Below are 27,906 nucleotides of genomic sequence, written 5' to 3'. Positions count from 1 at the left end.
CATACGTAATTTCCGTTTCAAACGCGAAAAGAATTTTATATACATAGATAATAGTACTGATTTTACTTTTTTTTCTATTTTAGATGGAGTATGCACATTTAAATGTTTTGCCTAAAACTCATACAGGATACAAGTAGCAAAAACTCTGTAATACTAGTAGCTATGATGAACCAGCAATTATTATAAGTAATAGTAGCAATTATCATAAAAAATAAATAATAATAATTATTATTATTACAACCTGCTGCTTCAAGATGTTCCACTAGTGGTACCTGATGTTGAGAGCCTGGTCCTGAGATCAGTGAGCTTTCAGTCTCTCTCTTTAGCCTGGGGCTGTTGTAGTTATTATTAATATTAGTATTATTATTATTATTATTATTATTATTATTACAACCTGCTGCTTCAAGATGTTCCACTAGTGGTACCTGATGTTGAGAGCCTGGTCCTGAGATCGATGGGTTTTCAGTCTCTCCCTTTAGCCTGGGGCTGATGTTGTTGTTATTATTATTATTGTTATTATTATTATTATTATTATATGTTTTACATTTTAGATGAGGAGTAAATTCACTCCATTTCCAACTGGAGTACCTTGTAAAGATAATAGTAGTAGTAGTAATGCTGGTAGTTTTAATGAATACGGAGTAATAATAATAATTAAATATTAGTTAGTAACCATGGTTCCTGTCTAAGACGGGTAATAGAATAATTTAAAAATATTTGCTCTCTCTATCTTTTACCTTTGGCATAAAAATATTTGCTCTCTCTTGCCCTGTGTTTACCTTCTGTGCCTTTCCTCTGTATTTGTGTGCGTATGAACCCCTCTTCACTGAAGCTCTCTCAAAGCGCGTTCCCATAAAGTCCACTGCTCCGACTCTGACATTATTTTCTGGGCACATTTGTCACCTACTGTCCGGTTTTATATTTCCTATCTTTGAAGGAGACTCTCTCAGCATGCCTCATATGCCTTTACTCCTTATACATCTCACCCTCACACATCCTCTTTCATTATGTTTCCAAAGCCAAAACTGACCAATCACACCACAGCCAAACTGACCAATCAGATTGCTCAGAGGGATTGGACACACAGACCTTAGTATTTTATTATATGCTAGCCATGGCTCCTGTCAAAAATGGGTAATGGAAATATTCAGAAATATTTGCTATCTCTTTCATTATGTGTACCTTCTGTGCCTTTCCTCTGCATTTTCATGTGTCTCACATACTGTACCTGAGTGTTTTGTTATATATCAGATGGATTAAGTATTAAAAATGGTAATCTTCTATATATATAAAATCCAATGTCTGTTTGTCTGTATGTCTGTCTGTTTATCACGAGAGAACTACTTAACGGATTTAGATTGGGTTTTTTTCTATAATTTGCTTGAACGTTCCGGTTGATTTTGCGACTTCTCTCATCGCACTAATAATCATAGTTCACTTGCAGGAGTGATATATTTGTGCTAGTCTGAGACATAGGCTGCGGGCCGAGGGCAGGGGGAAGAGTGATGTCAGTAGTGGGGAGCCGGGTGAGGCCTTCCTCACTGTCCTGTTTCACTAACACATGGGCGGAGCTGAGGGGCTTGGCTAGCAAATAATAAAAATAATATATATTTTTCCTTTAATTTCTAATTTACATACAGAGTATCAGCTTATGGCTGACAAAGGATAAAAGCAGCAAAAGCTATGTAATACCAGCCACTGTGATGATAATAATTACTGTATAATAATATCCATCCATCCATTTTCCAACCTGCTGAATCCAAACACAGGGTCACGGGGGTCTGCTGGAGTCAATCCCAGCCAACACAGGGCACAAGGCAGGAACCAATCCCGGGCAGGGTGCCAACCCACCGCAGTATAATAATATATAATAATATAATAAAATATAATAATAATAGCAGTAGTTGTTGTACTTTTCATTAATTAAATTAATAATTCATTATTAAATAATATCATTATAATAATTATTATTATTGTTGCTATTGTTGTTGTTGTTTATTTTAGTGTGAGGAGCCAACACATTCATATTTTTTTTATTTCTGATTCCTGAAAGATGATACCAGCCCAAATATTGTAAAACTTTGGTATTGCTCTACTATATTTCTACTAATAATAATATGTACTGGACCCTTCCCCCTAGAAGACCACCTACACATCCGGCTGCAAATGAACATTTAGTGTACTTGCTGGGTAACACATTTTCTTATTACTGGCTTAAAAGGTTCTACCTTAATCGGAAAGAAATTCAGCTAGCCATTAGGGCATGTGTTATTAGGAGAAGATAACAAAATTTGGTATTGAGTTTACTGACTTGTATATAAGAAAGATACAAAGCTGACATATTCAATCAGGTTTATCACAAACTGCACAGTGGCTGCATGCAGTGTACCCCTCTGTTATCACGCGATAACACCCTTAGTAGTCACTAGGCATTCCGCTGCACACCGATAGAATTTAATTGGTTCTCCTTGGGAAGATGGACTGCTAACTCCTCACATAAGCAGATATCAGCATGTTTATTGCATTGGAAATAAAAATTGTAAGTCATTTATATATGTGAAAATATCTGGGTTGCTGTTTAAATGTCTTTCTGGGTGTGTGTATATATGTAATTCAATTTCATTTATTTTCATAATAACTAACCGTACACTGAAGTATTTTTCTTGATTGTCCAACTAGTGCAGGAACATGCAGCAACAATAAAATAGTGCAGGAACAATAAAATACAGGTTTAAGCAACACCGCAAGGCAAAATTTATCAAACAGGCCAAAGAAAATAAAGAATAATTAGGTAACCACAGCAAATCTATAGACATAAAATACAATGTCTGTCTAACTGTCTGTCCGTATGGTCCATATAAAATCTTATACCCTTTGACCAATCTGGATCAAATTTTGCCTAGTTGTCTTCTAGTTGACTACTTTGGAACTCACAGTTATGACATTTGGGACTCCCAGTGTTTTTTTTTTTTCTTTGAACTGCAGTGTGCACACTAGTGCCACCTGACGGCTCAGAGCAAGTGCAACATCCAAACAGACAGGGACAGCACTGATGATAAATTTCCGTTTCCTCCACAGTGTTCACCCATCACCAGGAAATCCCCTTCCCCCTTCATGTTAAATGTATTAAGTCTCTGCCTCATCTTAGAGAAGCTAACATTGTGATTTACTAAGGTTAGAATGTGGTAAAGAAGTAATGAACACCCCTCCAGAAAGGGGGATAAATGTCACAAGCCATCTACTAAAACAGATGGCCTGCTAGTAGTTTGGGACCGACCAGGACTGAGGGGGTAATAAGAGAGGCACGAGAGAGGCAGATGTTCAAAACCAAAGGTAATTTTAATTTTGATGTAAAAAGGATGCACAAAAACGTATAAATAATCCAATGACAAGGCAAAATCAAATTATGAAGAAGAAAAAAAATAGGACAAAAAAAATAGAAATTGGAAAACACAGAGGATCTTACCCTAATATATACTGTATATATATAATCAATTCCAGTCCATGCAAGGGCATTCAGCAGCCTTAAAATAATACAAAACTGGACTCTGTTTCAGTCCAGGTCACAAGTACAACTCCTCAAGAAAAAATATCAGGAGTCGCTTTTGGTCCTCAGGAGCCTAACACACTCCTTTACAGCAACCAACAGCTCAGCCACCAGGCACCTGTTGTCTGGTGTTCCTCGTACTACCTAACTCCTATTAATTCTCTCCAAACGATCCGTTTTTTCCTCTTGCGGCCACAACTGTGCTTATAAAGCCTTTTCCATTACCAGGATCGGCTTACCTGATCATAGGGAGATACCATTTAAGACCTGCCGGGGAAATCGTACCTTCCAAGTACAAATCAAAATATCCGACAACAACATATCACTATATATAATCTTCATTTGGATCTTGATCTTTGTTTGTCCGCGAATGAATTAGAAGAAGCACTAGATGGCAGTAGAGAGACAGCTAAAACATTGGCATTGCATTAAGAATCTCCTCCAGGCTTATACTACTGAAGACTGTAGTACTCCAGTCACACCTCAAAACACAGACATTCAAACTAAACAAATTGTTGTGCTTTAAATTAACTAATCTTTATATATAATCTTCATTTGGATCTTGATCTTTGTTTGTCCGCGAATAAATTAGAAGAAGAAGCACTAGATGGCAGTAGAGAGACAGCTAAAACATAGGCATTGCATTAAGAATCTCCTCCAGGCTTATACTACTGAAGACTGTAGTACTCCAGTCACACCTCAAAACACAGACATTCAAACTAAACAAATTGTTGTGTTTTAAATTAACTAATCCTCTAATAAAATCCCTATGTGCGTCCAGGTGTCCATGTGTGGGTGTCTTCTGGTGAAGTGCGCATGCGCGGGGCACGGTGCGATGCGCGATATTACTGTCAGAGAAAGTTAGAGGCGTTTTACGGAAATACAAACCAGTATTACTGCGAGAGGAAATTAAAGGTACACAATACAGTGATGCATATTACAGCCACATACAAGCCAGTATTACTGTCAGAGGAGATTAAAGGGATATTACAGACGCGCACGCCTATATTACCGCCAGAGAAAATTAAAGGACGTACAAGACGGTATCCTTCAATAAGGGCGCGCACAAAAAGGCGAGCCTCAAAAGGGCGACCTCAATTGGGCACAGCGAATAAAGGCGCGCGTAAATAAAGATCTGCACCTTTGTTGCTCTTCACATATTCCAGAGCCATTTGAACTAAATTATCTACGAATGCCTTTATTCGCCGTGCTAAATTGAGGTCGCCCTTTTGAAGCTTGCCTTTTTGTGCGCGCCCTTACTGAATAGAGCCGTACAAGACAGTATTACTGTCACAGAAAATTAATGACACACAATACGCGGCGGCAGCCCACGAAGAACAGTCAGCTCAGCAAGTAAACATCAACAAAAGAAAGGCTGAAAGAAAGAAAAATACGACCAACAAAGTCAAAGTCCCTTGCCATTTAATATAGACTGTTCCTACTAATGTTTATGCACTACTGTTCTAGCGCCCGCTATTGTAACGGGCTAAATGACTAGTCTTTATATATAATCTCCATTTGGATCTTGATCTTTGTTTGTCCGCGAATTCCACGCATGCGTAGACCACCTTCCAGTTTAGTACGTTGTTGTTACTCATGGATGTCAACAATGTTCCGGAATAACAAAAGGGGTGGTGGACAGTGTTACGCTGGTTAGCTCCTGAGGCCTGGTTAGAGAATGAGATTGCCGAAGATAAAAGGTACGTGCCTACGTAACATATGAATGAAAAAAAGACAGTGGGTAAAATGAATGACAACGTAACAGCACATTCCGGAAATTATTATTGTTACGTTGTAGCCGGCGAGTGCTGCGCGTCTCACAGTTGTACCGTGGCTTGCTCACATGTCAGTGAAGTGATCACTATTTATGCTTTAAACAGCCTGGATACCTATGTGTCCCCCTTTTATAACCATTGCTCCGTGTATATTGCCTTACTCTTTGGATTGCCACAAAGCAACCTGCGAGATTTGAGAAAGGTTGAGAAGAGATCGTGAGAGGAAACGACAGCGTCGTGAAAACGAGACAGACTGTGAATGGAGAGAAGCAGAAATGCTCCTACACCACCACATAATTACAATTCGGACAGTGATTCCGAGTAGGCCGTTCCTATTGAATCAATGTCCAAGGGTTTTCTTTTGTAATTTTGTTTCCCTTATAAAAAATCATAATGCTGTGCGATGAAGGGCCCAGTTCACGACTGGCAGCCGCGTTTAAACAGGGAGCTCTTCACAGACAACTTTAACATGCTGTCACGCACGCGTGCTTAGGGAGCCGCGGAAAGACTCAAAATGTTACGTGAAACCACAGGCCAGAAGGGAATGGCGGAGCACTAACCTCTCTCTCTCTGTTTTCGGCAGAAAGAAAGAAACAACACCACCATGAAGACACCTCCAGTACCTAACCACGCAATACCACTTCCGCATTCCCTCTGTCGATCCACCCCAGCATCCATCTCGGTCCCTTCCCAGCAGCCTTCACTTTCATTTCCGGTCCCTCTCCATAAAGATTCCCCCAGTGCGCCATCTTGTTGTCTACTGTATATTGTTATGTACAATATTTTGGACCCACAGTCAATTTTTACAGTATACGGGGCCGGAAAACCCCAACCCTTTATGCGTGTCTTGTCTTCTTTTTACAACGCGCAACGTAGTTGGGCGCACATGGCTAGTACCTAATAAAACAATAAACAACAAAACAACAAAAACATTTATACCTAACCTCGAGGTTACTAATATACAAACTTAAACATTACGGTACACGTACACTACTAATACAATTTGGACTTCTCCTATAGCTATCGTTTGACCTTCCCAGGCACTCGTGACTGCGTTTAGCATCTGCGCCACCTTTAAAACACCAGTCGGTAAAAATGATATGTGACGCGCGAGTCTTGCACCCGAAACATACGGTGAAACCTGAAAAAAAAAAAACCTTAACAAATAACCTGATGGTAAGATCAAATATCTTATAAAAGTTAAAAAAAAATGTTCCTCTTTTTTTTTCCTCATTGCAAACCCGCTAGTACATTGCTCATTGTAGTTAACACGTAAAACTTATTGAAAGTCTTGACCCGTATCTATCCGTGTTATAAATATATCAGCGTCACAGTGAGGCTATAGCGTCACAATAAACTGAGGGGAAAGTCCTTATATCCCCCCCCCCCCCCCACTTTGAAGCAGTTCTAAGATCAATAGGAGAGACCACAGATCACCCCTCTTAACGAAGCAGTGTTCAGACTAATAGGAGAATCGACAAAATTCAGAAATTACTGGTGCCGTTGGTTAATTAGTTAATTAATTAGTTAGCCGATCCCACCACCTCATCAGGGCACCTTGCAGTCCCTCCATTGATGGATTGAAGGCCAGATGTCCACATGACATCATCATCATCTAACTCTTTCCACGTGAAGCCTGTAAACCATGAGGACAGATCATTTATGTTAGGTAGAATGCCCAGTGAGGGCTGGCTGGGTGGTCTTGTGTCCTCAGAACCCTTGCAGATTTTGTTTTTTTTTTTGTTTGTTCTTTCTGTCCTCCCTGGCCATTGGACCTTACTTTGTTCTTTGTAACTTACCATTGCCTAATCTTATTTTTATCTTTCTTCATCCCATAAGGCACTTTCCGCTACACATCATATGTATGAAAATGTGCTATAGAAATAAATGTTGGTGTTGTTGCTGATTGGAGGAGGTAATAAAGTTCTGCATATTAAGAGTCAGGTAGTGTGGTCAGAAAAATGTATCAAAGCAGATGAACTGTTGAATTGATTGTTCACTCCTCGGACGGAAGACATTTGTGGAAATAAAGAAATGTCTGGGCTCCATGATTGCCTTCTTCGATGATGGAGGAAAGTTTTCTCCCATGACAATAGTGATGGGTTCAAGACAGGATACAACCCACTCATGCAAACACTCACTGCCTCACATTTACAGCCGATTTTGGAATTGTCAATTCACCTAAGCAGCTCATCTTTAGAGATGATGGTGTAGTACTAGGGTTAAGTAGTAGCCATTATGGATGGAGTGAGAAGTTAAGCAAAATGAGAACTTTTATTGGGTAACTGAAAAGATTACAATATGCAAGCTTTTGAGGCAACTCAGTCCCCTTCTTCAGGCAAGACTGATGTAAAACTGCAGCACCCGGGAATAGAAAATCATTCAGACATGGGAAGAACATGAAATCTCCAGACGGACAATGGCAGTTGACGCCAATGTTAAATGATTCAAATCATCAAATTAAATGGAGTAAGCACAGAAATTTAAGAGCAGCAGCAACATTTACTAAACCATGGTGGGTAAAAAGAACACTGCCATTAGAGGCATCGCCGCCCCCATTATTTTTTATTATTATCTGAAAAAAAGTAATTTAATACACGAGCACTTTATCTGATGTTTTTGTAAAGCATACCGTGCATTCTTATTTCAGTTATAAATCTTTAAAAGTGTAAATCTTGCTGATAAACCCAATGATCGGGAAGAGAGCAGCTCTTTATTAAAACAGGCTTATTTACTGAGGCAGAAAAAGCACCAATATATTATGGACTTAAAGCCAAATTGGATGAATAAAAATCTCCTTTTTCAGAGACTAGCAATCTGTCACCTATAAATAATGCAAAGAGCCGCCTCACTTCTGTCTTGTTCTTCCCAATGAATGTGGCCTCACCGGGACGACACCGAGAAGAAGATCGGAACCATCCCACCGACACAGAATTCAATCTGCTTCAAAGCTGCAATTCAATTATCCAATGGATTCTGCTCACTCGGTTGTGCAAAGGGAAAGAGTGAAATAAGGGGGGGGGGGGGGACAAAAAAAAAAGCTTCTCTAGAGGACCGGGTTTTTGTACACGTTGTTGGTTTTTTTGCTCCCTTGATGATTTCAAAGGTTCCTTTAAAGTTGCGTTTTAATCCCTAAAATGCCGCTGCATTTCACTTTGGAAGCTTGGGGTGGTGGGAAAACAATCTGATAGGCTTTCCCCTCTGACTCTTGAACCCTAACCTCTACGACACCAAAGCATTCAGCACCTCATTTAATTTCCCTTCCAACACATGCTGTGCTCTTGAGGCGCCCAGACATGAGGAACGGGAGGAAGGAGAAAGGAAAAAAAAAAAGAAGAATAATCTGGAGACTTCATCAATTTTTCATGAATTTTCATTTAGGCCTGAAACCCTCTTACGCTGATCGATAGATCAAGCTGCTGTCACATATTTAACACCTGGGGCTAATGTGGTACCTCTCGGGGTCCACGGCAACGAGGGAAAGATCTGACTTTGTGGTAGACGCAAAGTTCATACTGCCCACCACCGCCCGCGCCCACTTATTCGCTCCCCTGCGCTCTTCACGCGAGGCGCCCAACTAAAAGAAGCGAAATCCAAGCCTTGTATTGTCTCATTGTGACTTGTGATAGTCCCATTGGAAGGCGGTATTTATTTTTCACATCAGTCAGATCCATTTTTATGTTTAATTTATTGTCAAATCAGGGCACCTCTTTTGCGCACATAAGAATTACTTCTGAACGCTTGGAAATCACTTCAGTTGTTTTTATTTTTTAAATCCGGCTCCTCCTGACCCACCAGTTGAAGAAATCCCCCACTGATGACACACTGTTCAAGTCGTCTTGATGTCTAGTTATTCAAGTGTTTTGGGGTTCCCCCGTATTTGTGGCCCTCTAGACCCAAAAACACTGGCATTGTTAGGCCATATTTTGTGCAGGAATTTACACCCTTATGATAAAGTGCCCAACAAATAGGGGTCTGCAGTAAAAATGATCAGAATGATTTGAAGTTGTGCCTGCCACATCAATTGACCCCTAAAGGGACACAAGGTGGGCAGAGTATGGGTCATCTTAATATATGGGCACAGGAGCATAGGGGTCCACAATGTTTTCTGCCAGTGCATGTTTCTGTTTTGCTGTCAAAACAGGGGCTCCAGTGCCAGGGGGCCTATGATACTATTAAGATGGCCCTGGTCAGAGTTACACCTTTTTGCAAAACTTTGGAAACATAGGCATGTGGAATGTCATTGTATGTTATTTCAAGGAGTCTGATCATGAATATGATAATATTTTTGATATTTGATGCTTTACCGGTGGTCCTAGCCCTCTAGGGGTAAAGTGATGGCTAGGGATCGGAAAGGTTGCCAGTTTGTATCCCGTAAATGCCAGAAGTGATTCTACTTTGTTGGGACCCTGAGCAATTTTGCAGTTGCCAATCAAATCCCCCCTTCAGTTTGCGGACATCACGCAAACCAATTATTGATTACAATTCCAAAGAGTCACACAAAGACCTGCAGGTGAAGCTGAAACCTTGACTACCTTTAAGATGTATCTGGGTGAGATGTTGAAACACCTTAAATATTCGTTAAACAATCAAATTTGATGGATTGAATCAGGGTTGCCAGGTCCCTAAAAAATATATAGCCCAAGGACAGATTAAAAATAGTGGAATTGCCCCAAAAAAATAGCCCAACGACTGAAGTAGATAAATTGACACACTAGAAAGTGGGGAGCAGTTTCAGATAGAGAGGGTTAGGTAGATACCATCAAAGGACGAGGTGATGGTGGTGGTGGTGGTGGTTGTGGGGTTTGGGGGGGGTGGGGTCTCGGATAGGTCACCTTGGAGATATTTCAGAGTGCAAACCAAACAGGGGTCTGCAGTAAAAAAAGATCAGAATGACTTGAAGTTGTGCCTACCACATCAACTGACCCCTAACGGGATACGAGGTGGTCAAATTTCCTCTTTTTGCAAAACTTTGAAAAAATGGGCATTGGAAACATAGGCTTGTGGAATGTCATTTTATGTTTTATCAAGGAGTCTGATCACGAATATGATAATATTTTTGATATGTGATGCTTTACCGGTGGTCCTAGCCCTCTAGGGTCCGAGTGGTGGCTAGGGATCTGCACCGGCAATCGGAAATGTTGCCAGTTTGGATCCCGTAAACACCAGAAGTGACTCTACTCCGTTGGGACCCTGAGCAATTTAGCAGTTGTCTCTCAAATCCCCCCTTCAGTTTGCTGACATCACGCAAACCAATTTTTGATTACAATTCCAAAGAGTCACACAAAGACCTGCAGGTGAAGCTGAAACCTTGACTACCTTTAAGAAGTATCAGGGTGAGATGTTCTATCTATCTATCTATCTATCTATCTATCTATCTATCTATCTATCTATCTATCTATCTATCTATCTATCTATCTATCTATCTATCTATCTATCTATCTATCTATCTATCTATCTATCTATCTATCTATCTATCTATCTATCTATCTATCTATCTATCTATCTATCTATCTATCTATCTATCTATCTAAACAATCAAACTTGATGGACTGAATCAGGGTTGCCAGGTCCCTAAGAAATGTATAGCCCAAGGGCAGATTAAAAATAGTAGATGTGCCCCAAAAAATAGCCCAACGACTGAAGTAGATAAATTGACACACTAGAAAGTGGGGGGCAGTTTCAGATAGAGAGGGTTAGGTAGATACCATCAAAGGACGAGGTGATGGTGGTGGTGATGGTGGTGGTGGTGGTGGTGGTGGTTGTGGTGTTTGGGGGGGTGGGGTCTCGGATAGGTCACCTTAGAGATATTTCAGAGTGCAAACCAAACAGGGGTCTGCAGTAAAAAAGATCAGAATGACTTGAAGTTGTGCCTACCACATCAACTGACCCCTAACTGGATACGATGTGGTCAAATTTCCTCTTTTTGCAAACTTTGAAAAAATGGGCATTGGAAACATAGGTTTGTGGAATGTCATTTTATATTATGTCAAGGAGTCTGATCACGAATATGATGATATTTTTGATTTTTGATGCTTTACCGGTGGTCCTAGCCCTCTAGGGGCCGAGTAGTGGCTAGGGATCTACACCGGCAATCGGAAAGGTTGCCAGTTTGAATCCCGTAAACACCAGAAGTGACTCTACTCCGTTGGGACCCTGAGCAATTTAGCAGTTGTCTCTCAAATCCCCCCTTCAGTTTTCTGACATCACGCAAACCAATTTTTGATTACAATTCCAAAGAGTCACACAAAGACCTGCAGGTGAAGCTGAAACCTTGACTACCTTTAAGATGTATCTGGGTGAGATGTTGAAACACCTTAAATATTCGTTAAACAATCAAACTTGATGGACTGAATCAGGATTGCCAGTTCCCAAAAAAATGTATAGCCCAAGGGCAGATTAAAAATAGTGGAATTGCCCCCAAAAAAATAGCCCAACGACTGAAGTAGATAAATTGACACACTAGACAGTGGGGGACAGTTTCAGATAGAGAGGGTTAGGTAGATACCATCAAAGGATGAGGTGATGGTGGTGGTGGGGGTGGGGTAGGGAGGGGTCGGATAGGTCACCTTAGAGATATTTCAGAGTGCAAACCAAACAGGGGTCTGCAGTAAAAAGATCAGAATGACTTGAAGTTGTGCTTACTACATCAACTGACCCCTAACGGGATACAAGGTGGTCAAATTTCTTCCTTTTTGCACAACTTTCAAAAAATGGGCATTGGAAACATAAGCTTGTGAAATGTCATGTTATATTATTTCAAGGAGTCTGATCACGAATGTGATAATATTCTTGATTTTTGATGCTTTACCGATGGTCCTAGCCCTCTAGGGGCCGAGTGGTGGCTAGGGATCTGCACCGGCAATCGGAAAGGTTGCCAGTTTGAATCCCATAAATGCCAGAAGTGACTCTACTCCGTTGGGACTCTGAGCAATTTTGCAGTTGCCTCTCAAATCCTCCCTTCAGTTTATTAACGGCACGAAAACCAATTTTTGATTACAATTCCAAAGAGTCACACAAAGACCTGCAGGTGAAGCAAAAACCTTGACTACCTTTAAGAAGTATCAGGGTGAGATGTTCTTCCCTTAGATGGGAATAAATCGCTCTTTGTAAAATGCCATCCTTCCTCCTCGAATTCTCATTTCTTTAAGGAATTCTGACAGCGGGTCTTTTCTGCTCACCTGCTGAACAGCAGCAGTTCTGCCTGGCTCAGCGTTTCTTCATTTGGATTCACCTGCGCCGTTGTACAACATAGTTAGACATTCAAACCATCGTCTGCTGCTGCTTGACTACTTGGTGTTTTTCTTTTTATTCTTTTTTCTTCAAGTGATATACATCTATCTAACTATTTTCGGACCCCACTTACTTCATAGTCGCTGAGAGATTGAGATGTGTTACTATTTACAAATGTGATGCTAATTGGTGTAAACTGAACCTAACCTATCTATCTATCTATCTATCTATCTATCTATCTATCTATCTATCTATCTATCTATCTATCTATCTATCTATCTATCTATCTATCTATCTATCTATCTATCTATCTATCTATCTATCTATCTATCTATCTATCTATCTATCTATCTATCTATCTATCTATCTATCTATCTATCTATCTAAACAATCAAACTTGATGGACTGAATCAGGGTTGCCAGGTCCCTAAGAAATGTATAGCCCAAGGGCAGATTAAAAATAGTAGATGTGCCCCAAAAAATAGCCCAACAACTGAAGTAGATTAATTGACACACTAGAAAGTGGGGGGCAGTTTCAGATAGAGAGGGTTAGGTAGATACCATCAAAGGCCAAGGTCGTGGTGGTGGTGGTTGGGGGGGTCTCCTTAGAGATAGTGCAAACCAAATAGGGGTCTGTGGTAAAATAGATCAGATTGACTTGAATTTGTGCCTACCACATCAACTGACCCCTAATGGGTTAGAGAGATACCATCAAAGCCCCAGGTGGTGGTGTTAGGGGGGTCCTCTTAGGGATATTTCAGAGTGATAGAATGGGTATATATTGTCACACAATGGCAGGGGAGTCCCCCTCGGAGATTTTACAGCCGTAAAGAACATATACAAGTGTGAATAGCAGGCAAAGGGGTACAAGATGGATGAAAATCATGATAAAAATGTGGTGGAGGGGGGTGGTTTTAAAAAAAAAGTAGCCCAAAAAACACAACCTGCAAAAGCCCATTTCTTTCCCCACTGACAAGGATCACAAAAAGCCCAAGAAAACCTCGGATTGGGACTGAATAGTCTCCTGTCATTTGTTACAGTTCTAACGTTCTTGTCACAATTTGTGGTCACCTGCTGCAGAATTACTTGTTGCCTCCCACTCTAAACACCAAATGACCAAGCATCCCTCGCTACGTTCGACACTCATCTAGAATGTCCGCTTTCAAAATTAAATGAAAGAATTGGCTTTTTTTAAACAGGCGTTTATATGTTGAATACATTTTATTGTTTTTTATGTTTATGGTATACGTCATTGTTTTAATATATTTCCACTGTCCTTGAATGTTATACGGGGTGCTCATAAATAAAATACGTTATTATTATTATATATTGGTTACCAAATTACAAATCATATATCTCACTTCAGCTAGAAATAAGCCATTGCATTTTTTTCTAGTGGAATAGTTTGAAATATTGTTTATCTAGCAACAATTCATTTTTTCATTTACAATTTATTGTAAATATTTAAGGAGACCTTTTTCAGGTGCCCAGATTCATCGTGGGGGTCTCTTATTTTATTTTCTTTCCCTTACTACTGAGGAGAAAAAGGCGACTTCAAGGTCAGCGCAGGCTGATGGAACAGATACAGAGTTACAGAATGGCGATATTTCACCGGAAAAATGTATCATGTGCACCAGCTCACTTATCTAAGAATGACAATCCGTGCCCCGTTCCTCCATTCATTTTGCAAATCGGCTTTTTTCTGTCACAGGGTTTGCCTACAGCTTTCAGTTCAGTTTTTTTTTTTTGTTTATTTCTTTAACTTGGGAACAAAACATTAAATCAGAACATATCACAATCAAACAAATGAAAATAACAGCAAGAATAATAGTATGCTTTGTTAACAATCCAAATTACTCAGCCTATGCAATGCATACGTCTCTGTTAGATGCCATTTGGTATGGGGTTCATAAAAGCAGTGTTAATGTCTGTGATGCCCCATTGGAATGACAAATGCAAATTATTTTATTATTATAAATATTCAACCCAAGTACAACAAGAGAGCTACACAACTAGAGAGCTTCAATTGAAATGGCTGTTTACATAGCATAAAAGAGCAATTAGAAAAAGGGATGAGCTCATGCCTGGTATGTTTAATTTGGGATTACATTACCCTGTGTAGGAAGTGAATGGACATCCCGGCCGGATCAGAGGCGGTGTTATTACCAGGACGTGAAGCCAGTGCAATGATGCAAGCAAATTGGCTAGCGGATCATAGCAATAACTTTGTCTCCGACCGACATGAAATAATGGACGGACCAGTAGAAGCTGATATTTGGGAGCTGTTCCATCCTCCTTACACCAGGTGGCAACTGTCCTTATATGGCAACCCAGTTGGGACACCCGCAGGGGTGCTTGGGAATTGGAGTCCTGTTGGAGTCTTTGGGTCTCATCAGTGGGTGCTATCGGAGAGGATCTCCCTACTTTCTTTATGGCCCGGAAGTGCTTACCAGAAGACATGGAGTGAAAGGTCTGACATAAAAGCCTCATATCGGGGAGTCAGAGACAGGAGGCAGCGGGCAACACTCAACAGGAGGCAGAGAGGAGGAAGAATTCATTTCTTTTGGGTAATTGTGGCTTATTTTGGAGAAATGATTATTGGTAAGGTGCTTAGTGTAAATAAATACCTTTAATCTATTCATATAATGTCTGGTGTTATACTGTGTCTTGGTTTTGGGGTTCTCTAGCGCCCCCTGGTGGCCACACCTGATTTTCCAAATTCTATATATATATTCTATTATTATATAAGTAATTTATTTTTCAGTAATAATAAATTATGATTCTATTCATATTACATTATATTAATATAATTTATCAAGTACTTTGGTCATCGGAAAGACACTAAGTCTCAATATATATTTATTAATATCCCATTGGGTTATAGAAGGTGGTTTGGGATTCTGTAAGTTGATTCTAATACTAGCTATGTTTTCTTCGTATTCTTCGTAGAGTTTTTTGTTAACATTGGTAGTGCACCATCTATTTGTAATGCATACTACTAATGAAATGCATTGCATTTGTCTTTCCAACAGATGGTGTATCACAAACATTTGTAGTAACACATTTAACACTCCGTAATCACCTGACGATAGACAAAGCAGGTCTAATTGATCTAACCACGTTACGTCGGTGGCGACGGTTTTGTTTCATTTTCACGCCACTGAGCGTTTGATTTTCTTTGAACAAGTAAATGGGGACGGCCAGGCTGGCGGCCCAAAATTTATTTTCTGCTGAGTCTGTCGTTCCCTCGGCTAATTAAGTGTTGGCAATTAATGCACAAACCAGTGTGTTTCTTTGTGCCGGTCCCAAGCCCAGATAAATGGAGAGGGTTACATCAGGATGGGCATCCGGTGTAAAATTTTGCCTAATCAATATGCAGACAACAATACAAATTTCCATACCGGATTGGTCGAGCTCCGGGTTAACAACGACCGCCACCAGTACTGTTAGCCAACAGGGTGCTGGCGGAAATTGGGCTACTGTTGGCCAGAGAAGAAGAGAAAGATATGGAAGAAGATGATCTGCTGTGGCAACCCCTAATCGGAGCATCCAAAAGAAGAAGAAGAATTAACCTAATATACTTAAAATGAGATGAAACAAGTTTTTTGGAGAGAAAATCAACACAAACATGCAAAACCCACACAAGTACTAACTGAGAATTAAATTTAAATCCCTGGAGCTGACACACACACAACACCACGTAAGCCAATGTACAAGGAAATGAATTCGTTTAGCATAATATAACATTCTTAAACACATATAATCCAATTCAGGGTCACGAGGGGTCGGAGCCTATTCGATAATACGTATTAAATTAGCAACAAAATGCATGTACTGTGCAAAAAGATGAAGTTACAGAATCTTTAAACAGCTAAACTACCTCACAGAAACTTCGAATTGTGAAGAATGGACACTGACAATCTACTGCGTCTATAAAAATCACCTTCCCTGTCCAACCCTATCTATTTACACACCTAACAGAGGACAATTGATGTCTAATGTAACTCAATTACCCTCAGCCCCAGTTATCGCTCGCAGGTTCAGTACGTCCGCATATATAAGCGGATCTCATGTCCCAGATATCAATAACGGGAATCACAACAGTGGAAAATTAGTAGTCCTGCCAATCAACTGGATTGTTCTATACAAACTCTGCAGATTCTCTGTCCAATATCCCTAAAAAGAAAGCACTTAAGTAGTTTAGTCCTTATCACACGGTGGGAATGCGAGAGTAATCTGGAAAGAGTGGGAAAATTCACCCAGCCGAGGCATACAGGTAAGAAAACAGTGGAATAATCCAGTGTCAAGTACTTTCTACCAACAGTATACAGAAAGTCCAGCAATGCTCTTTCATATGTCATCTCGTGCAATTAACTCTCCCCATACCCTTTATTTTCGTTTTACCAGCTTCCCGTTATCTGATTTCAACCCACGTGGAACCATCCACAGAACCCCACCGGTTAAAAGTGTAAACCAAAGGTCCAGGTTGTTTAAAACTAACAATTTATCATATCCACAATAAGAAATATTTCATGGAAGTATGGCAACAACCCTAAAAAAGGAGCAGCCCTAAACAAACAAAAAAATAAACGTGATCATCGGCTATCGTAAACAACCTTAGTTTAACCCCAATTTATTATCCTGGGCTTTCCATAATTGCACACGTGTGAACAGCAGCTCTAAATGAGGATGGTAAAACAAGCAATCCAACATTACTGAGGCAGTGTACTCCCACAAAACCATTCCGGAAACGTCTCACAATAACACAACTCTGACCGAGCACCTATCATTTATTTTACCGAACATAACGTTTTACAGATTTCGAAGCGAATTTTCTAAACAAACCAAAACCATTTTAAAGAAGGTGAAAATATCTTAAGAACGGGTACTCACATGCCACTTCCAAGGATGCATTACGACTCACAGCTTCTCCGAGATAATTCCTGGCCACACAGATGTAACTCCCTTCATCAGGCTTACTTCGCCGACCGTGCACAATACGTAGAAAGAAGAGTGAGCCGGTGGGCAGAAGCATACGGTGGGAACGTGGATCATCCTTGTCTGTTTCCACTCTCTCACCATCTTTGTACCATTCAATGGTCGGAGTGGGCCTGCCTTCAGCCTTACAATTGAGCGTAGCAGGTTCTCCTTTGGAAACAATGAGATCGGAAGGGTGTTCCACTATTCGTGGAGGGGAATCTTCCTGACGGAGACGAGATCCTGTTAAAAAGAGCAAATTAAGAATCATACTCAGTTTTGAATATCTGTTTTTGTTTCAAATTCGGTGAGAAGTCCAGCAAAATGACCCCTTTTATTGGCTAACTAAAAAGATTACAATATGCAAGCTTTCGAGGCAACTCTGGCCCCTTCTTCAGGCAAGATGTAATTTCAAATTCTAATAACAAAGTCAACAGTTAATAATAAATAAATAAATAAATAAATAAAAACAGTTAATAACAAAGTCAATAATTACATTGCACTTTAATACTTCAATTTCGTTATCATAAAATTTCCCATGACCATGGCAGCGGTCGCTTAAGACGGCGGCTCCTCTGCTCCGTATTCCTACTACACAATGGCGGCTGTTGCACGCTGATGCTCTCTTAGCTGCGAGCTGACTCTCTGTCTATTAAACAGTAAACCAATCTTCCTTGGAAACCAAACCCTATTTCCTGTGCAACTCTACAACCCAAGCTTGTTAATATATATATCTATATATATGCATAAAATCCAAAGTTTGTCTGTCTGTCTGTATATCTGTCCGCTTTTCACAAGAGAACTTCTTAACGGATTTAGATTGGGTTTTTTTCTATAATTTGCTAGAACATTCCGGTTGATTTTTGCAACTTCTCTCATCATGCTAAGAATCCTAGTTTGCCTGCAGAACCGATTTATTCATGCAAAGGAGGGGGAGGGGGGACCTCAGGAGTGGGAAGGTGGGCGAGGCCCTCCTCACTCATGTGCCAGCCTCCGTTCGAGTCACTCTACCTCTCGCCACGTGTTGGAGCATACCTTGCCTCCGCTTAGCTAGTGATATCTATTTTTTCAACAGACATTATCATCTACAGATTGTTAAGGAGTAATGTTTGATGTTTTTAAGAGAGAGATCAGAGCAACGTGTGTTTTAGAGGGTAGCTGCTCATTGCCGGAGATATCACAGCCACGTACTCTTATCCCCACACGGGGGATGCCCTCCCATCAGAGCTGAACACGATCAGATACAGTGGCAACATTTGACGTCGTAACGTACCTACCTTCCACTTGGCCAGAATTACATTTTCCTTTTTTTTGTATTGATTTTTAAAGTTTGTCCTGTTTCACTACTATGTGGGCGGAGCCACAGGGGACAGCTAGTATCTTATACCTGTCTATAAATGTCTACGCGTGGAAGTGTGTGTGTGTCTGTCTGTCTGTACGGCCCGGAAATGCAAGGCTACAGCATGAAGCTCAAAGAAAGCGACTCTGTCGCCAAAGTGAAACCACTGACAAAAGAGAAACTCACTTAGCCGTTAATACACAAGCGAGGTGAGCACATCGGCAAAACAAAACCACTGACGTAAGAGAACCTCGCTTAGCCAATAATGCACAGCCGATGTGATTGATTGATTGAAGTGCCAGAATCCATGGTTTCTAGGAGCCCAGGATTTTTACAGCATGGGCTTATACAGCTATATATATATATATATTCACGGCATTCGTAGTCTGTGTCACAATCTGATTGTATGGGTGGTTACCTACCAGGTAACGCTTGTGGCGCAACGTTAGGGGCATCCGAGGTTCGATTCCCGAGAGGGAGTGCAGTGGAGTGTGTACACCTGATGAGCCCAGAATGAGGGCGAAACACGTGTCGTGTACTCTTTGCATTTATTTGACAGTAAACTATTTCAACCATTCTATGATCTGCTCCTCACAAACTGAGGGCACCGTGGCGGATGTTAGCAGATTGCTGGCCAACCATAAGCATTACCTGGTAGGTAACTACCCATACAATCAGATTGTGACACAGACTACGAATGCCGTGAATGTAATTACCCCGATCTACATGCTGTCAAATAAACGAACCACACGCCGTGGCGCAACGTTAGGGGCATCGCCTCTGATGCTGACGTCCGAGGTTCGATTCCCGAGAGGGAGTGCAGTGGAGTGTGTACACCTGATGAGCCCAGAATGAGGGCGAAACACGTGTCGTGTACTCTTTGCATTTATTTGACAGTAAACTATTTCAACCATATATATATATATATATATGTATATATGGAAGAGAAGGTCTGTGATACGGTTTGCATATTTGCAGTTGGAGATCCACAAAGGGAGAAAAAACGAATCACGTATCATAAAATAGTTTTATTCCTGAGCTTTCAACCCCTGTCAGGGGTCTTCATCAGAGGATAATGCTTAGACTTACAAGAATCAAAGGCAATATATAGCAACACATTCAGTGGGGGGTGGGTGGAGGTGACTAAGTCCGTATGATCAAAGGGGGGGGGGGGGGTGTATCGTTAAATTAAAGTGCATATGTCCTTCTTAAGTTGGCATATGCTGGGTTTATGTCCAAGTGTCTGTTAATGGCATTTTCATCTGATAGCCAAGACTCGGCCAACTCTCTGCCGCTTTACGGCAAGTATTACACACAGAAAGAAGGCATGCCAATGGGATCACCGTTAACTGGACTCCTAGCTGAACTGGTAATGCAACGATTTGAAAACATAGCTTTATCCCAGATTACACCCAAAATTTGGATACGCTATGTAGACGACACATTCGTCATATTAAGAAAGAACCAGCTGAATGAGTTCTTCAATCATATTAACACAGTATTCCCTGCAATCCAGTTCACAATGGAAAAAGAAGTTAATCGACACATCAATTTCCTGGACATTTACATCAAAAGAAATAGTGACGCCACCCTGACCACAAGTGTTTACCGCAAACAATGCTACGCAGACAAGATTCTACACTTCGCCAGCAATCACCCGGTATCTCATAAACGGAGCTGCGTGAAAACCCTATTTAAACGAGTCCACACGCATTGTAATACCAAGGAAACAAAAATTAATGAGAGACGCTATCTGTTTCAACTTTTCACCTCGAACGGATACTCAAAATCATTCATTAATCGGAGTCTACACAGCAGGCACCAAAGGAATCAGCATACAATCGACGTAAATCAGAACCCCCACCCCACCTGGCATTCACTCCCGTATCATCATAATGTGTCAGAAGGCACGGCACGCACCCTGACCAAGTGGGGCATCAAAATAGCACATAAACCCACCAACAATCTGCGCATGGTCCTGTTTAATGCTAAAAACAAGAAATCGACAGCCGAAACACGAAACGCAGTTTATAGTATCCCATGCAATTCTTGCTCAGCGGTATACATAGGACAAACGTCAAAAAAAATCTCAACACGTGTACAGGAACATCGCAACGCTGTCAGAAGAAAGGACGCACTATCTTTGATATATGCACATACCAAATCGACAGGACACACATTCAACTGGGACAACGTGAAAGTAAAATTTAAGGCCAGTACAAAAAGCGCCAGAGAGTTGGCCGAGTCTTGGCTATCAGATGAAAATGCCATTAACAGACACTTGGACATAAACCCAGCATATGCCAACTTAAGAAGGACATATGCACTTTAATTTAACGATACACCCCCCCCCTTGATCATACGGACTTAGTCACCTCCACCCACCCCCCACTGAATGTGTTGCTATATATTGCCTTTGATTCTTGTAAGTCTAAGCATTATCCTCTGATGAAGACCCCTGACAGGGGTTGAAAGCTCAGGAATAAAACTATTTTATGATACGTGATTCGTTTTTTCTCCCTTTGTGGATCTCCAACTGCAAATATGTATATATATATATATATAGTCACACACGCACGATTAGGGGGCAGCCGAAAGGTCCAATGGAGCGCGAAAACTCACCGGACGGGGATATAAGGCAGCATACTAACGCATCTGTCCTTTTTTCATCAAAAAGACCGAAGAGCAGATGAAACCCATTAAAAAATGAACACAAACAAAGAAGACCTCCTGCATTCCAGCCGTCCCCATGTGACATGCCTGATCGCCCTCTGATGATATCATTTCCTTCCCTTCCCATCCACCACTCCACTTCTACTCCAATTTCCAGTTCATTCGCCATTAAAATCAACCATCTTTTCATTGCTTTGACTCGAATGTATATGAGAGTCCTTACAATCTGTAAAGACGTGCAATTATTCTGGTTCACTCGACGGTTCCCCAACCCTTAATCTGTCTCTTTGGTCTCTTTTTACCACTATATATATATATATATATATATATATATATATATATATATATAGATATATATATATATATATATATATATATATCCATCCATTATCCAACCCACTATATCCTAACACAGGGACAAGGGGGTCTGCTGGAGCTAATCCCAGCCAACACAGGAACAAATCCTGCCCACAGGAGACACACACACCAAGCACACATTAGGGACAGTTTAGGATCGCCAATCCACCTAACCTGCATCTCTTTGGACTGTGGGAGGAAACCGGAGCACCCAGAGAAGACCCACGCAGACACGGGGAGAACATGCAAACTCCACACAGGGAGGACCCGGGAAGCGAACCCAGGTCTCCTAACTGCGAGGCAGCAGCGCTACCCACTGCGCCACCGTGTCGGCCTATATAAATATACGCATTTCAGAAGAGGTCATCCACATGAAGCTAAGCATGCTAAGCATGTACAGTCCTGGCCAGTACTTGGATGGGAGACCATCTAGGAAAAGCTTGGGTTGCTGATGGAGGAGATGTGGGTGAGGCCAGCAGGGGGCACTTACCCTGTGGACTGAATGTGGATCCCAGTGCAGTGACAAGGACTCTGTGCTATAAAAATGACTCTGTCCCATATATTACATATTGTATATAAACATTTCATTCCTGGAGTATTTTATTTCTAATAAGAATGTATCATGAATATATCTAAGTGCAACAACATACTATTAAATGCCCTTTTGGTAAAATACTTAATTTCTGATAAAAAGTATGAATTTATCTAAGTACAGTTTTTCTGCAAGAAACTAACATGCTATTAAATGCCTCTTACTGAGATCAATAGAATTTCTTCTGAAAGATAAAGAAAAAAAAATCTATCTAGAAAATGATATTAGAAATTCCTGTTGAGGAAACAAATAGCCCTGTAGACACTGAAGTATGGTTTGTGTGGTAATTTAGTCCAGTTTTCAATCGAAGAAAATAAATATACTCGTAAGAAAGAGAACATCTGTTTTCAGGAAAAAAGAAAATGATTGTAGAGTGTACACACACATTGACAAAAGTGTAGTTCTTCATTTCTGTTACATTTTATAAAGGCTAACCAGAAAGGATACTGTAAAAAATAAAAATGCACTCACCCTGAGAGACCATACTGTATATACAAGGCACATTCCCATCAGATCTTCTATTAACTATTTGCTATTTACATTATAAAAAAATGTTGAATCACTTGTAGCCTACCACTCTGCACTCTTGTGGTACACTTTGAGAAATAAGAATAGGAATTTTGTGAAATAGTGTGCAAAAGTTACATCCCTGTCTTTTGCAGACATGCAACGCCACATTTGCATATGGTAATAAAAAGTCAATTAACATTCTCCTTATTAAAAAAAAATGTCAACTGGACACCCAAACAACTGTTAATGACCTAAAACATAATGACAAAACAGGCAGGCCTCACTTGTGCAGTACCTTGAAACAAAATCATCTTCCCACAACTCTGCTAGCACAAAAATCTTACTTGTTGACGTCATTCCTATGATATGGACATGTAGATCAACATTCTTACAAGGAAGCGCATACATTTCATTTAAAACTGTATGTACTGCATGGCCTATCATAACGAAACGTAATAAATGGCTAAACATAGACATGTTAATAATGTTACTCACACTACAAAGAAGGATCAATAAGACATAACGATATGCCGGATTGTCTGGAGGACACCACGTAGTGCTTCAGCACAAAAATAAGCAGCAGATCGGTGCAAACATGACTCTAATGACTCAGGACACTGGTGTAGAAAAGAATATGGGGGGCTGGGAACAGACACACACACACACAGAAAGTGGCATATACCCATCCTTGATTTATCACCTGGTCGGACTAATGGGAAGGTTCATGGGTTTTGCAAGTCAGTTACAGGACATCACTACTGTCACCTTGTCCTTTTATACACACCGAGTGTGTAAGTTTATTACCTTCAGCCGCAGTGACTTCTACATCTTTTAGGAACATAAGAAACCTAAGAAATCTGACAAATGAGAGGAGACCATTATTTAGCTAATGGCTAAGCCGTATCAATGTCTCATCCAGATTCTTCTTGAAGTCTCTCAAACTTTCTGCTTCAACTCCATGTCTCAGTAGTTTGATCCAGGGTCCCACAGCTCTTTGTGCAAAAAATTGCTTCATGGCTTCAGTCTTAAATGCACTTCCCCTTCATTGCCACCGATTGTCCTCCACTACGTGATTCACCATTAAGCTGAGAGAATTCTGCGGATCAACTTTCATGAGGGATGTGGTGTAGGTGTTGTAATTGGTACATTTTATTAGATTTGCGTCTTTTCTGGGTAGTTTTTGGGTCATCTTTATGTCTAAAGTGGAGTTTACTAATTGATATTGTTCTCTGCCATCCTTCTTGAGAAACTTAAATTGTTTTAGTAAGTTGTACTGTTTTTGGGTGTTACCATATTTTAACATTCACATCGGCAATCTCTTCCAAAATGACGATGAGTGAAGTCATCAGTGTGACCATACAAAGGTCGTCACATACGTTTCTAGTTATCCAAGTTAGGATAAATCTAACATTTGGTGTGTGTTTCGCGATATAATTATCTTCATGCTTCTCTCACTTCTTTTCTGGCTTTCGGTTTTCGATTTGTGTTTACTGTCTCTAGCTTGTCGAAAGATCGGTTTAATCACTCTGGTGATGACCCTGCACATATTTTTTGACCTAGTTCCATCTCCTAATCCTATAATTGAAAATTTTTCATCGTCTTTTGCTGAGGTAGAACAATACATTTAAAGGTAAAAGTCCATGCTACTGAGAGAAGGTCTGAACACCACACAGAAAGCAACTGGCCTGGGAACAGAACTCGGGTCTCAGTGGCGGCAGAATTAACTAACACATCATCACAGTGCCAGGCTCGGATTTAATACTGTTTAAATTAGTCTTGGTATGTCATCCCATTTGATGAAGAATTAGGTATTTAATTAAAAGAAAGAAAGAAAGAAAGAAAGAAAGAAAGAAAGAAAGAAAGAAAGAAAGAAAGAAAGAAAGAAAGAAAGAAAGAAAGGCCATCATAAATAGAACAATTTTTTGTCAAGAAATTTTGCAAATAGTTCTTAATAAAAGCATTTAATTCATCTTTTTTTGGATAGTAATAGACAGGCTGTCAGGACTGGTTCTGACGACCCTGAAATAGATAAAGCATTATCATTCAGATAGTGAAGCCCTACTTTTGGCTTTGAACGGAGCCAATATGTTAGACAAAATCAGATTCTGCTGAAAGGATGATAACTTATTAAAGGACTTTGGCATTTGATTTGCTGGCATATGACAGAGACATTGCATTGTATTTCTCATTCCACCACATGGCACATCACAGACGTTAACCCTCCATGCCAAATAGCATGCAACAGAGAATTATGCATTGCATCTTTCATTCCAACAGATGGTGCACCATAAACATTTGTAGTACCGCATTTTACCACAACTTCTTAGGAATGACAAATGTAATGCATTTTATGACTATATGCACTACCAAAAATATTCCAAAAAATGATGCAGTGCTAACATTAATGCTGAGACTTATGTTGATTTCTTAGATTTTAACATGTCTTAGATGGGTAGCACAGCTAGCTTAACAAATAACAAATTAATAGCAAAGCTGTAACCAATATTCCTATCATAAATTCACCCATTTACACGTCTTCAGATCTGTTTCCTTTTTACAAGTAGTTTCATTTTCATTGAGATATCTCAGACAGATCATGCTCTATCTCAGTGGTTCTCAATCTGTGGGGCGGGCCCCCCTAGGGGTGCGCGGAGGTGTGAAAAAAAGAAAACAAGAATCGAAAATATGAAAAAGACATCTATTGAAACCAAAACAAATTAACTTAAACTACATTCTGATACTAGAAAAATAAATATAGAGTTAGATAAATGTTGATAAAAGTTAAGTAGGTATAATAAAATATGCATCTATGATATATCAATAATTAAAAAAGAACAAATTGGTATTAGTGGGCTCCTTTCAAAAAAACATTACGGGGTGCAAAATTAAAACTGTTATGAAAACTTGGGTTGCAAATACTTAAAGGCTGAGAAACGCTGCTCTATCTTCTTCTTTTGGCTGCTCCCATTAGGGGTTGCCACAGCAGATCATTTTCTTCCATATCTTCCTGTCCTCTACATCTTGTTCTGTTACACTCATCACCAGCATGTTCTCTCTCACCACATCCATAAAACGTCTCTTAGGCCTTCCTCTTTTCCTCTTCCCTGACAGCTCTATCCTTAGCATCCTTCTCCCAATATACTCAGCATTTCTCCTTTGCACATGTCCTAACCGACGCAATCTCGTCCCTCTGATAAAGCTGTGAAATTTCAAAATCTCTCACTGAAAGTATTGGCAAATACTTTTAAAACAGAGAAACATTCTGTGTGACTTTCCTGTTTATTGTTTCAATTTTACTTTGAGAGCAGTTACTTCCATTTTTATATTTAGTATATTTTTTCCTGTTTTACTCGTCTGACAGCTGTTCAAATCCCCAGTATGAGTGAATCAAAACTCGTGGGGAGGCGCGTGTGTAAGCCACTCACTTGTACAGAAACACACAAAAAAAGTGACCTATCTGGAAATGAAGGGAAGCAGAAAGAAATTAAGTAAGCATTGCTCAGTAAGTATAGACTGAACAAACATGTCCTCAGTATTTACGTTACAGTAGAAACAGCCTCACAGATACATTATCTGCGCATTATCATTGTAAAGAATGGATGTTATCAACTTGCAGCTAAAAGGCGTTGGAAGTAATTAATCACATGAAAAGGTGACAGTGTGAGCCACGCTAGAACAGTTCTTAGCAGTATGATGCAGTACATTTATTTTCATATTAGAACATTAGAACAGTCTAGACGAGAACAGGCCATTCAGGCCAACAAAGCTCATCAGTCCTATCCACTTAATTCTTCTAAAAAAACATCAAGTCGAGTTTTGAAAGTCCCTAACGTCTTATTGTCTACCACACTACTTGGTCTCTTATTCCAAATGTCTATCGTTCTTTGTGTAAAGAAAAGGTTCCTAATGTTTGGGTGAAATTTACCCTCCCTAACCCTAACCCTTAACAAGTTTCCAACTGTGTCCCCATGTTCTTGATGAACTCATCTTAAAGTCACCATCTCAATCCACTGGACTAATTGCCTTCATAAGTTTAAACACTTCAATCATGTCACCTCTTAATCTTCTTTTGTTTAAACTGTAAAGGCACAACTCTTTTCATCTTTCCACATAATTCATCCCCTGTAGCCCTGGAATCAGCCTAGTCACTCTTCTCTGGACATTTTCTAGTGCTGCTATGTCCTTTTCGTAGTCTGGAGACCAGAACTGCACACAGGACTCCAGATGAGGCCTCGCCAGTGTGTTATAAAGGTTTAGCAGAACCTCCTGTGACTTGTACTCCACACATCAAGGCGCTATATAACTTGACATTCTGTTTTCCTTCTTAATGGCTTCTGAACACTGTCGGGAAGTCGATAGCTTAGAGTCCACTATGACTCCTAAATTCTTCTCATAAGGTGTGCTCTCGATTTTCCGACCACCCATTGTGTATTCAAACCTAACATTATTACTTCCTATGTGTAATTCTTTACATTTACTGACATTAAATTTCATATTTCATGTATATATATTTTATATCTTGTTGTCTTGGAAAGTGAGGGGATGCCTGAGGAGTGGAGAAGAAGTGTACTGGTGCCGATATTTAAGAATAAGGGGGATGTGCAGAACTGCAGTAACTACAGGGGAATAAAATTGATGAGCCACAGCATGAAGTTATGGAAAAGAGTAGTGGAAACTCGGTTAAGAAGGGAGGTGATGATTAATGAGCAGCAGGATGGTTTCATGCCAAGAAAGAGCACCACAGATGCAATGTTTGCTCTGACAGTGCTGATGGAGAAGTTTAGAGAAGGCCAGAAGGAGTTGCATTGCATCTTTGTGGACCTGGAGAAAGCATATGACAGGATGCCTCCAGAGGAGCTGTGGTATTGTATGAGGAAGTCGGGAGTGGCAGAGAAGTATGTAA

The 27,906-nt window shown here is 40.2% G+C and overlaps 1 protein-coding gene across 5 annotated transcripts in view; it reads right to left on the bottom strand.

Moving 5' to 3' along the window:
• Positions 1 to 27,906, bottom strand: part of robo2 (roundabout, axon guidance receptor, homolog 2 (Drosophila)) — an 837,757-nt gene that overhangs the window by 737,229 nt on the left and 72,622 nt on the right. For all 5 annotated transcript variants that reach the window (XM_051926308.1, XM_051926309.1, XM_051926310.1 and 2 more), the window contains exon 2: positions 17,449 to 17,775. In XM_051926308.1, the coding sequence (XP_051782268.1) occupies positions 17,449 to 17,775 (327 nt within the window). The remainder of the gene's footprint in view (positions 1 to 17,448; positions 17,776 to 27,906) is intronic.

Source organism: Erpetoichthys calabaricus, chromosome 4 (genome assembly GCF_900747795.2).
Source record: "Erpetoichthys calabaricus chromosome 4, fErpCal1.3, whole genome shotgun sequence".
Classification (NCBI taxonomy): Eukaryota; Metazoa; Chordata; class Cladistia; order Polypteriformes; family Polypteridae; genus Erpetoichthys; species Erpetoichthys calabaricus.
Note: the sequence above shows the minus strand (reverse complement) of the source record. Positions and strands in the feature narration are given on the sequence as shown.